The following is an 11,166-nucleotide window of genomic DNA, read 5'->3' as shown; positions in this document are numbered from 1 at the left end:
GGGGTCGGGCGCGCGGCACGGCCGGCTCCGGGGGCGGCGGCTCGGGGCGGGCCTCCATGGCCTCCCCGTCCAGCGCCTCCAGGAAGTCGAAGCTGCGACAGTGGCGCTTGTTGAAAGGCGCGGGCGCAGCTGGCGGGGGCACGGGGCGCTCACATGGCGGGCGCCGCGACGCGGGCCCGGGGGCCGCCACCTTGATGTCCTGGTACACGGTCGACACCAACAGGTCCGGCGGGTCCGTGCGGGTCATTTTAAAAGAGGTCCCCAGGCTGGCGGTCGCAGCTCACTCTGCCTTTCCGGGCTTTTGCCCTGGTGGGAGATGCGGGTCAGGGTGACCCCTCTGCAACCCAGAGCTGGCTACACCCCTATGCTGGCCTGACTTACCTGGGACCCAGTGGGCGGAGCAGTCCTGGCTGCCCGCGGTGGCCGAGGCCCCAGGCACTTGCTCCATGCCGGCGTCAGAAGCACCTGCGGGAGGAACCCAGCCGTCCAGCTACTCAGGGTCTGTCCCCTGCCCCGGGCCACCCTTTCCAGGCCACTTTCTGCTGGGATGTAGCCAATCAGGCAGAAAGGCAATGGCCGTCGCTGTGGTTCCCGAGCTCCTGCGGCCAGGCCCGTGCCCCGGGGGGCCTCCCCCTCCCCCCACTACCATCGGCAGGTTTGGGTAGAAGCCGTGTCCTGGGGCAGGAAGAACGGGGGTGTGTTCCCAGCTGGGATGACGGTAGGCTCCCGCGAAACCTTATTTACAAATTTCTTTATGGGTGTTTGCCTCACAACACTCATGGGTGACTGAAGCCCCGTCCTCACACCCAGTGCAGAGCAAGCCCTCTGGTGGTGTGGTCTCAGGGGGAGTCCCTGGACCGTGACAAAGTTGCTGAGTCTCCCTGGCCACCTGCCGACCGGGTGGGACATGGAGACCCTCCCCCAGTACGGCAGTGGTGGCTGCCCTGGGAACAGTCCCCGGAACCAAGCCCCAGCCCTGAGGCCCCAGCAGACATGGAGATGGCCCCATCAGGTCCAGGCACCGCCCCTAGGCTGACGGACTGGCCTGCCCCACCCTCGCCCTTCTGTGTGGCCCAGGCCAGCACACGCCACAAAGAACATCCCTTGGCCCTAGAGCCCCCTTTCCCTTGCAGAAACCTCTTTTGATCCCTGGTGTCTTAGGGTGGTTGGAACCCATTAAGCTTGTTGGGGCCGTCGTGACAAGGCCCGGGGAGCAGCCTCCCCAGCTTTGCGGCCTGTGCTCTGCAGCTCAGAAACCGGTGCCGGCCGCAGGACCATGTGGGGGCGGGAGCCACCAGCTCAGGGCCGCCCCTCTTCCCCAGAGCAGCATGGGGCCAGGGGGGCCGCAAGCAGGGGAGGCAGGGTGGTGGGCGGGTAAAGCCCCCCCCCCCTCCGGCCCCCTCACTGCTTCTCCTCAGGAGAGAGCCCTCTCCACAGCAGCTCAGGAAGGCTCCATGGCAACCTGAGGTTCTGCTGCCCCCGCAATGGGGGCTGGGCGGGGGTCCACCCCTCTGCACTGGGCTCATGCTGAGACTTGGGCCACCGGCCCCTCTGTGGTACCCGGGGCCTGGACAGGTTGTGTAGGGTCTCAGACGGTGCTGACAGGGCCCCCACCTCACACAGGCTGGGGAAGCGTGCTCCTGGCAGAGCTGGGGGAAGCCCGGGGGGGGGGGGCCGGGGGGCGGCGGGGGGGGGGGGTGGGCCTCACCTGCCAGGGTCTCTGGTCAGGCCGACCCTGTGTCCCAGGTGTGCCAGGGGCTTTCTGCCGGCAGGGCTGCCCTTCTGGGTCAGGGCCATGAAGTCCCAGCGGCCCGTCCCATCGCAGCCTTGCGCCCACCCCAATTCTGTCCCTGCTCATAGGACTGTCCCCTTCCCACTCCCTTCCATCTTAAGCTCAAAGCCGGGCTGGAATTGGGGGTCCGATGACAGGGCATGAAGCTCCGCCCCAGGGAGGTGACAGCTCCGCTTCGCCGCTGCAGCGGTAAGGATGGAGCTGGGCTGGGTGACATCCCTCCCCGTGGGCACGGGGGCGGTCGGCCCTTGCAGGGGCCCCAGGCCTAACGCGCCCCTCCCGCGGGTCTCCCCGCGGCCCGGCCCGGCCCTGCCCTGCCCCCGCCCCGAGCGCCCGGACTGAGGACCCGCCGGTGTAGCTCTGAAGTAGGACCCCATCCTTGCGGGTGCCCCCCCTCCCCCCATGACAGGGCCCGTGGGGCAGCGGCCCCCGATCCCTTACCTGGGCGCTGCTTCCCCGCCGCGCGCGCCCGGTGGGCTGCGCAGGCCTGCGCCCGCTCCGCCTTCTCCGCTCCGCGGCGTCCCCGGCACCGGCAGAAGCTTCGAGGCAGCGGCGCGGAGGCCGCCGGCTGCTCAGTGCTGCCCCTGGCGGCGGCCGGCGGGGCCGCATTTAAAGGGGCCGTGCGGTGGGCCTGGGACCCGTGTGGCCTGCAGGCAGTTGGTTGGGCTGTGCCGAGCGCCAGCTGACAAGCGCTCCCTCGTTCTCAGGGTGCGGGCCTGGGCTCCAACCGGGGTACCCACACCCGGGGAGCAGCCTGCCGGTCCCGCCAGCCCCCACCCCGGGGGCAGCTGGTGGCTTGGCCGTGGCCTCAGAGCTGGACCCTGGAGGAGCCCCGAGCTCCGGAATTCACACCTCCGCCGAGGCCTCGCAGGAGCAGATGGGCTGCTCCCAGCCCCGCTGGGCCCTGCTCCTCTCCGCCAGGCTGGAGGTGCCAAGCTCTGAAGGTTCCTGGGGCCAGATGGGCACGGCTGAGCGGGGCCTGCAGCCCTCCTGTCCGCAGGCTGCCGGGGCTCTACAGGGCAAGGGCACGCTCCTAGGCTCCCTGGGATCAGAGTCGAGGTGCGTGGAGGACTGTCACTGCCCTGGGCAGTTTGCACGTGGGCCACTTACAAACTACATGGTGATCTCCATTCTCCGGTCCCACCGGCCCCTCCCAAACCAGATGCTGAGCTGGGGAACCGTCTAACTGCGGAGGGTTGAGTCATGGATGCCCTTGGCTCCAAAGGCCAAGACCTGCCCCGCGTAGGTCCATTAGATCCAGGGCCCTGGGCAAGTTCATTTCGTGTCGGCCTGATCCGCACATTTACTGGGCTCCACGAGGACAGGAGATCTTGTAGGCTGTGGGCTGAAGGAAGTCCCTACCACGTCAGCTTGGTGCCTGGTCCCCAGCCCCTGCCCGCAGCCTCCAGGGTGAGAAACTGACTAGTCTAGGCACAGGAACTGGGGAAGGGGAGGCTTTCCAGACCGAAAGGGGGATGGCCTGGCTGCCACCCCCGCCTCCTGCCGTGTGCCTGGTTCTCATGGCAACCGTGGGGTGGGGGGGCGGGCACTGGTCGCAACTAGAGGGGCCGGGGTATGCAGGGAGCAGCAGGGCTAGAGGCAGAACGGTGGCCGGGACAGGACAGCGCCTTCCAGAGGCCGGCAGAGCAGATGCACGCTTGCCCTCGGCAGGCCAGAGGCCCGCGGGTGTTCCTGGGTGCAGCGGCCCAGCCCTGGCCTGGGGGGGGCTGGGACCGGCGTGAAGGACAATGGCTGTATTGGCCAGCCTGCACAAGACGGGGCACACGTGGGGCCGGGCCTGCCGGGAAGTCTCCTGCAGGTCAGCTCCCTGGGTTGGGGGCGGGGGGGGGGGGGGCCAGCTGCCTCTCCGGGAGAAGGGCAGGGAACTTAGGACCCGCCCACCAACCCAGGGCCGCCCGGGACAGGCGGGGTGGCTCACAGGGAGAAGCACACACAGACGCAGTAAAACAGGAGAGCTTTATGGTCAGAGTGGAGTGGTGGAGGAACACGAGAGAAACAGTGTCTGACGACCTCCCGGCCTGGCCGGCAGCGAGCCCGAGCGCAGGTGCAAAGCTGGACCCTGGGCCCGGGAAAAGGCGCCAGTGCGGCCTGGCGTCTGCCCTCCATGCCGAAAGGGGCAGGAAGCGGAGCCCGCCCGCGCTTGGGGGGCCCAGGAGAGCGAGCGCGCGGCGGGCCAGGGGCAAGCAGGAGCCGGCCGGTGACGAGGACGCGCCCCGCCCTGTAAACAGCCTTGCGGCCTCCTCGGCCTCAGTCCCATCCCTGAGAAGCGCTGGGGGCCGGCTCCCCGCACGGCCCAGCCCGCTGCCCGCTGCCCGCTGCCCGCTGGCCGGCTCGGTGCAGGGCGGGCCCAGCCTCCCCAGCGAGTGCGGAGCAGGCCCGCGGCCCTCCCCGCGCCGGGGGGGGCCGCCCGTCGGCGGAGCCAGGCCTAGAGCTCCTCGTAGTCCCCGCCCCCGCGGAGGTGGCCGCTCGGGGCCGCACCCCCCAGGAAGGCTTCCAGCTCGTCGGCCGCGGTCCTCTCGGTGGTGCCCCTGGGCCGCCGCCGCCGCTCCTGCCTGCCCTCCTCCTTGTCCCTGGCCTTCTTATGCTTGCTTTTCTTCCTCGCGGCCTTTTCTTCCTCCTGGGAAGGGGGGCGGCTCAGGCCGTGTGGACGCCGGGACCCCACACTGCCCAGCGGGCGCCCAGAGGTGGGAGGCAGGGCTCCTACCTCTTTGCTTTTCTTCTTTTTCTTCTTCTTCTCCTTCGAGGGAGGCTTGCCCTCCTTCTCTGCACAGGGGAGACACCGCGTGGGCCCCGCAGCCTCCCCAGTGCACCCCAGGGCTGGGCCGCACCGGCTGGAGAGCACACGGGGGCACTACCAGGCTACGCGGGCGGCCGGGGCGCTCTCTCGCCGTGGGGCCGACCCAGCACAACCCCCACTCCTCCGCTTTGGGGGACAAGGAACTTCTGGGATGTGTCCCAGGTGACACTGCAGGTCGGGGCCCAGGATGGAGGGCAGGGCCAGGACCACAGGGAGCCATGGGTGCTCCAGGGGCTTACACAGCGGGCCAACTCTCCCGGCCGCCAGGTACCTCCCGGGCAAGCACTCGGCAGGTGGCGGTGGGACCCCCAGCCCCTCAACTACCTTCGTCACTGATCTCCTTGTGGCCCGTCTCCTCCAGTCCCAGGCCAAAGAGGTCCGAGTCATTCTTCAGTCTGAAGGAGGACACGGGGGGCTTGGAGGGCGGGGGCGGCTGGGCAGGGCGGGCGTCCTCGTCCGTGTCGTCAGAGAGGTCCTCTCGCACCGGGAACTCCTCCTGGAGTGGGGGGCAGGTTGGGTGGCCACCTGTCACGTGACCCTTGTGGGATGGCTCCTGTGCTTCTCGGGCAGGTGACAGCCACCTCAGGGGCCCCCACGCCCAGCCTGGACTTGGGGTGGCCAGCGGGGCCCAGGTGTGGCAGCCGGGACACCGCAGCCCTTCTGTGGTTGCTGTCATGGGGTTGGGCCCCAGCACCCCGCCCTGGGGTCACATGCTGGTCTGGGGCTCTCAACCCAGCAACCCAGGATGTCGTCACCTGGCCCTCTCTGCTCCATCCTGCCATTCCCACCGAGACCGTCCCCTCCTCACCGCTTTCCGCTGAGTGTCTGAGTCACTCTCGAAGTCAGGGTCGTCCATGACGAAGGACAGCATCTGGGCGGCGATGGGCCCCTCGGGGTCACTTGATGACGATGATGACGCCACCTGCTCACCCCTCTTCTCCTCGCGGCCTCCTGAGGGGTCCTGGCGGTGGGACTTGCGGACACCTGGCCGGCGGGACTCCACGGCCCTAGGTGGCCTCGAGGCCTGCGTGGATGGCCTTCGGGACAAGGACGAGGTCAGGGGGCTCTCGGCCGCCCCCACCCCAGGGCGCATCCCCTCCACGTACCGTTTTGTCTCTGGCTCGGCGCACTTTGGGGGGGTTGCGGCAGTGGCCTTGGTGTGCCCCGCCATCCCCGCTGCTTCCTCCTCGCTGGCAGTGGTGTCTCTCCTGGGGACAGGGCCCGCGGGCGGCCTGTCTTCAAGGCCCACGTCATCCTGGAAGCCTGCCACCAGTGGGTTCCCCCCAGGGGCCTCCCCATCGCTGCGGAGGAGGGGCAGGGTGGTCAGAGGACACAAGGCGGGTACGGAGAGTCCGACTTCCCACCCCACACCCCGGACACCTCTGGATGTCCTCTCTGCCGGGTGTGGGCACCGGGCCGGGAGCCACTCTACCGCTGGCGCTCGGCACTTGCGTGAGGATGCGGGCCGCGGAGGGGACCCACCGGTGTGGCAGGAAAGTGGCACAAGCTGGCGGAAGGGGGGGGGGGCGCCAGGTGGGGGCCCGGGGGAGGGGCCGGCCCCCCCCCCCCCCCCGCCCCGCGGGGGGGGGGGGGGGCTGCTCCGTTTACGTGCAGTGTGGGTGCCCTCCCGCACGAAGGCGGGGTGAAGGGTGTGGGTGCGGAGGGGCTCGGCTGCCGGCTCAGTTCTGTTACTCTCACTCCCGGAGGGACCGGCAGGTCTGACCTGGGGTCAGTGTGGCGCGGGGGAGCCCGCGCAGGACAGGCCCGGAACCCGTGACAAGGGTGAGCGGCAGGGGTGGGGCGGCCAAGCCTGAACTGCTCTCTCTCTCTCTCTCCCCCTGCCGGGCCCAAGCTCCCAGGGAGCCCTCACAGGCTGCCCCTCCGCCAGTGCTCTCAAATGGCATCAGCCCAAGAACGTGTGGACAGGCAGGTCACGGGGCACCGCAGGTGTGCCAGGTCGGGCCACCTGCGTTACGGGCCAGCCTCGCTGCCCCTGCTCCCTCCCTGTGGCAGGGGGACGAGCCCCAGGTCCAGCCGCCAGTCAGCAGCCCGATGGCTGGTCTGAGCGGGCTTCCTCCTGGAGCGTGGAAGCTTCCCTGAGCCCTTCCCTCGAGGTCCTGCTGGACCGGTGAGGCCTGTCCTCTTTGCTCCCCCAGGGGTGTGGAAGGCAGAGGGGAGGCTGAGGGCCCCGACCTGCCTGGCCCCTGCTCTCACCTGTCACTGTCCTGTGAGACCTTGGCTTCGACTTTCTTCTCCTCCTTCCGGGGAGCCGTGTCATCCAGGAAGCTGCGGTCAAGGCCATCTTCGGGAACAAAATCCTCCACGTTCTGGACTTTTGCCGGGGCCTCTGAGGCCGGGGCTGGCTCTGTGGACAGCACAGGCCGGTTCCTGCTTGTCCGACGCCTGCCCCCGCCGGGCCCGTCCCAGGCTGTATGTAGGTGACCGGCCACGGGGCTGCCTGGCCAGGAGGAAGGACGGGGACCCCCTCCCGGTCTCCAAGCTCACGGGGCCAGGGAGGCCGGTCGCCCCACCACATCGCCCGTCACGCCCACCCCGAAGGGCCGCTCCCGGGCTTACCTGGGGATGAAGGGGCCGCCTCGGCAGCTGGCGACGTCCCGAACAGCCTCGAGATGATGCTGCGCCGCGGGGCGGGGGCTGCGGGAGGCGGTGGGGCCTCCGCGGGGGGTGGGGGGCAGGGGCAGGCCGAGGGGGGTTGGAGGGGCAGCTGTGGGGCCGGCTGGGGCGTGCTGGGGCTGGAGCTGCCCGTGGACACGGTGCTCGGAGGCACCACCGGAGACTGGGAGCCCGAGGACGGGCTCTGCCCGTTGGCGGCCAGTGGGGACGCGTGGCCACGGCTGCGTGCCTCCATCATCTCGAGGAAGCTGGGGGGACACAGGGCAGGCAGTGAGCAACCTGCCTTCCCCTGGGGCTCTTCCTCTGAGCTGCGGGTGACAGCAGAGTCCTCACCCTTGGACTTATCAGCCCTCCTGCCCCCCAGGCCTCAAGCAGAGCACCACAGGGAAGGTGCCGGCGGGTGCTGATAGGCAGGTGTGGCAGTCCCCTGGCTCACGCCCTGAGCTCTCCACCCGTGACACAGGACCTGAGGTGGGGAGGCCCCCGACCCCCGAGACAGGCAGCAGCCAAGACCAGGGGCTCCAAGTCCCACTGGAGGTCAGTGACGAGCCCCACCGCTCGTGGGCCACCGTGGGGAGTGACACCAGCCCGTGGCATCGCCTTCCCCGTGGAGGCTTCCCCACAGGAGGTCTGCAGTGAAGAGCTGGCCCGTTTGCTGGCTGAGCTCCCTGGGCACCGGCACCTCCGACTTCGGATTTCCGGGGCAGGTGAGAAAGAAGGGCAGGGCGAGGGCGGAACCCGTCTGCCCGCCTACGTCTGCGGCGGCCTATCCCCCACGTTCCAGGAAGCGTCGCGGAGACGTCTCCGCCAGGCCCCTGGCAGTGCTGCCTGATGCCAGGGCTGGCTGTGGGGTGAGCGCAGGGGACTCTCTGGCTGCCATCACCCCAGGGGGCAGGGGGCAGGGGGCCGGGTGGTGCCGGGTGCCCGCGCTCTCAGCCAGAGGAGCTGACGGAAGCGGGTCAACCCCGGGACGGGCTCCACGGTGAGGGCAGTTGCTCGCCAGGGTGGGGCTCCCACCGGGACCGGCCAAGCAGCCCAAGTGTGTGAAAACTCACTCCCCCAGAACCGCTGGAGCCGGTTCCAGAACCAACGAATGGATCTGGCTCCAGGGAGACCCTAAGGCCCTTTGGAGTTCCCGGGGGGACAGACACCTACTGGGGTGCCGGCGCTCCCAGGACAGGAGCCCAGGCCGGGAAGCAGCGTGCCCCGCCTCAGCTCCGACGTTTACGTGCCTTCTCTGCGCACCAAACAAAACGCGAGCACCTGTTTGTTCGGGGGCAGCTCAGGTCACACCTGCCTGAGAGAGCGCGTGCCTCCCCGGGGAACTGTGGAGGGCGGACGGGACCCCGAGCACGCAGCGGACAGGGGCGCTCAGCACCACTCAGCCGTGCCGCTGGCAGGGCACACGCTCTGCTCTGAACCGCTCCCTCCGCTGCCGAGGACCGAGCTCCCACTCCTGCCCCACAAGCCTCCCCAAGGTCAGGCCTCCGAGAGCCCTACTGTACATCGCCATCGATCTGGGAAACCGAACTCAAACCCACGGCAGCCCCAGCGGAAGATATCGGGGACGGCCGGTCTCGCCAGGGGCTCAGGTGGACACTCGGCCCGGGGCAGCGGGAACCGTGGCCCAGAACGGCAACCGTGTCTGGCAAACGGACGGTCAGCTGTACCCCGGTTACCCCTGTCAGCTTGGGGCCCCCCGGGGGCCCGTCAGGTCAATTAAGGCCTGGCCCCAATCTGCAGGGTGGACGTAGGGAGGGGGCAGGGCCTCAGGGTGTCCGTCCCCAGGGAGCGTCTGCTTCCCGAGGTGAGGTGGGCTCCACCTGACACGTAAGCTGCCCGTTCTAGAAAGCAAGGGTGTCACCGCGCGTTAACGATAAAGAACCCGATACAGGGAACGGGGAGGGCTGCGGGGCTGATCTCACCGCGAGAGCCGCCCTCCTCTCCCTCCCCTCGGGGGCCCGGACTCCCCCTGCCTTGCTCCAGTCTGTGCAGGGCCACATCCGAGGAGGAAATGACTCGGGTTTTTTGAGCAACACAACCGGCCCAAGCTGCCGGGTCTGCCCGGGTGGGGGCTCTCCTCGCTGCCGTCTCCTAGGCAGAGCCCCCCCCCCCCCCCTCAGAGGCGTGCGTGGCGGGCCCGCCCTCAGTGCTCCCGCAGAGCCTGCCCGCAGGTCTAACCCGAGGCGGCCCCCGGGGCTGACGTACATGTCGTAGTTCTGGTCCTCTGTCTCCTGCTGCACTGACAGTTCCTCCAGCGTGGCGTCCACGTCCAGCTGGTTCGTCTCCAGCTGCCGGAGCAGCGTCTCTCTCTACGGGGGAAGCAGACCCCTTCAGCCTCGTGTCCCTGCTCGGCCAGCCCTCGAGGAATTAAGCAGCAGCTGAGCACGGGGCATGGCGCCCAAGGCCTCGTCCGACACCCAGGCGGTTCGCCGTGGCTCCGAGGACGAGGTCGTTGATGTTAGCACCCCCCACCGAAGACGGCGCCCCGCCCACACGCAGCCCCAGAGGTCCAGGCGGCCCCGACGTGCGAACGCGGCTGTGGGGCCGGAGCTCAGCGCCTCAGCGCCTCCGCGCATCAGCCGCACAACCTTCTGCCGCTTGCTCCAGCGACACGACACGCGGTGTGGCCCACCAGGTACAGGGGACACCTCCGCATGGGTGTGCGGGTCGTAGCTACAGGGATCTGTGACAACGATGCGGGTTCCCTGAAGGAAGGGCAGGGTGCAGTGACCGCGGACACTGCCTTGAAATGGGCCCACGCCAGCCTTCCCTCCAGCCGCAAATGGCAACCACCCTGTCTGCAGGGCCCTGGTTTCCTTCCAAAGACCGAAGGACAGGAGAGGAAAGATGACCACCTCCCCGGGCAAGCCCACGCCTTTCTGGACAAAGAATGGAAACCACTGTGGCTGCAGAGGGGCCCCGGGCCAGCATCCCAGGGACAAGGTGTCATGAGTCCTGCCGTGATGTGCCCAGAAGGGCAGTCGCCTCTGCGGGCTTCTCCCTGAAAGCCCAGAGCCTCGACCCTGAACGGGGCTCACGGCGATCGCACAGCCCAGAGCAGGCTCAGGACGACGTGGGAGGTGGGGCCGGGCCTGAGCGGGACACCTCGGGGGGCAGCGTGTGGCAGTCGGCGGACCCTCGCTGCTTGTGGTTTGGAGAGAGGTACCAAAGAAGCTGAGCGGGCGGTGTGAGAGCCCTCTGCACCGTCCCTGTCCCTTCCGTGTAAACCTAACATTGCTCCAGAGTAAAACGTTTATTAAGAAAACAGAGGGACAGGGGCGCCTGGGTGGCGCAGTCGGTTGAGCGTCCGACTTCAGCCAGGTCGCGATCTCGCGGTCCGGGAGTTCGAGCCCCGCGTCGGGCTCTGGGCTGATGGCTCGGAGCCTGGAGCCTGTTTCCGATTCTGTGTCTCCCTCTCTCTCTGCCCCTCCCCTGTTCATGCTCTGTCTCTCTCTGTCGCAAAAATAAATAAACGTTGGAAAAAAAAAAAAAAAAGAAAACAGAGGGACACCTGGGTGCCTCAGTTGGTTGAGTGTCCCTCTCTCTTTTATTTACTTATTTTTAATTTTTAAAAAATGTTGTTTTACTTTTGAAAGAGAGACAGAGAGATAACCAGAAGCAGGCCCCAGGCTCTGAACTGTCCGCACAGAGTCCAACGCGGGGCTTGAACTCATGAACCGCGAGATCATGACCTGAACTGAAGTTGGACACCTAACCGACTGAGCCCCCCCAGGGGCCCCAAGGGTCTGACTCTTGATTTCAGCTCAGGTAATGATCCCAGGGTCGTAGATCAAGCTCCATGTCAGGCTCTGTGCTCAGTGTGGAGCCTGCTTGGGATTCTCTCTCCCTCTCCCCCACTCGCTCTCAGTCTGGGAAGGAAGGAAGGAAGGAAGGAAGGAAGGAAGGAAGGAAGGAAGGA

At 68.1% G+C, this 11,166-nt stretch overlaps 2 protein-coding genes across 4 annotated transcripts in view; both read right to left on the bottom strand.

The window, feature by feature from the left end:
- Nucleotides 1-2,676, bottom strand: part of AJM1 (apical junction component 1 homolog) — a 7,809-nt gene extending 5,133 nt beyond the window's left edge. The window contains exons 1-2 of the mRNA XM_040460277.1: nt 2,234-2,676; nt 8-465 (exon numbers count right to left, since the gene is read on the bottom strand). Of these exons, the coding sequence (XP_040316211.1) occupies nt 8-247 (240 nt within the window). The 5' untranslated portion in view covers nt 248-465; nt 2,234-2,676. The remainder of the gene's footprint in view (nt 1-7; nt 466-2,233) is intronic.
- A 1,074-nt stretch (nt 2,677-3,750) lies between these two features.
- RABL6 (RAB, member RAS oncogene family like 6) overlaps nt 3,751-11,166 on the bottom strand; it is a 28,340-nt gene continuing 20,924 nt past the window's right edge. For 2 of the 3 annotated variants that reach the window (XM_040460273.1, XM_040460274.1), the window contains 8 exons: nt 9,453-9,556; nt 7,188-7,492; nt 6,825-6,975; nt 5,717-5,911; nt 5,419-5,647; nt 4,935-5,106; nt 4,518-4,576; nt 3,751-4,430 (listed from right to left, as the gene is read on the bottom strand). In XM_040460273.1, the coding sequence (XP_040316207.1) occupies nt 4,239-4,430; nt 4,518-4,576; nt 4,935-5,106; nt 5,419-5,647; nt 5,717-5,911; nt 6,825-6,975; nt 7,188-7,492; nt 9,453-9,556 (1,407 nt within the window). In that variant the 3' untranslated portion in view covers nt 3,751-4,238. Of the gene's footprint in view, nt 4,431-4,517; nt 4,577-4,934; nt 5,107-5,418; nt 5,912-6,824; nt 6,976-7,187; nt 7,493-9,452; nt 9,557-11,166 lie in introns of all 3 variants that reach the window. The other variant, XM_040460272.1, reaches the window with a different exon arrangement.

This window comes from Herpailurus yagouaroundi, unplaced genomic scaffold (genome assembly GCF_014898765.1).
Source record: "Herpailurus yagouaroundi ecotype Mexico unplaced genomic scaffold, PumYag 249, whole genome shotgun sequence".
In the NCBI taxonomy this organism is placed as follows: domain Eukaryota; kingdom Metazoa; phylum Chordata; class Mammalia; order Carnivora; family Felidae; genus Herpailurus; species Herpailurus yagouaroundi.
The sequence above is the reverse complement of the archived record's forward strand: the minus strand, read 5'-3'. Positions and strand labels throughout refer to the sequence as shown.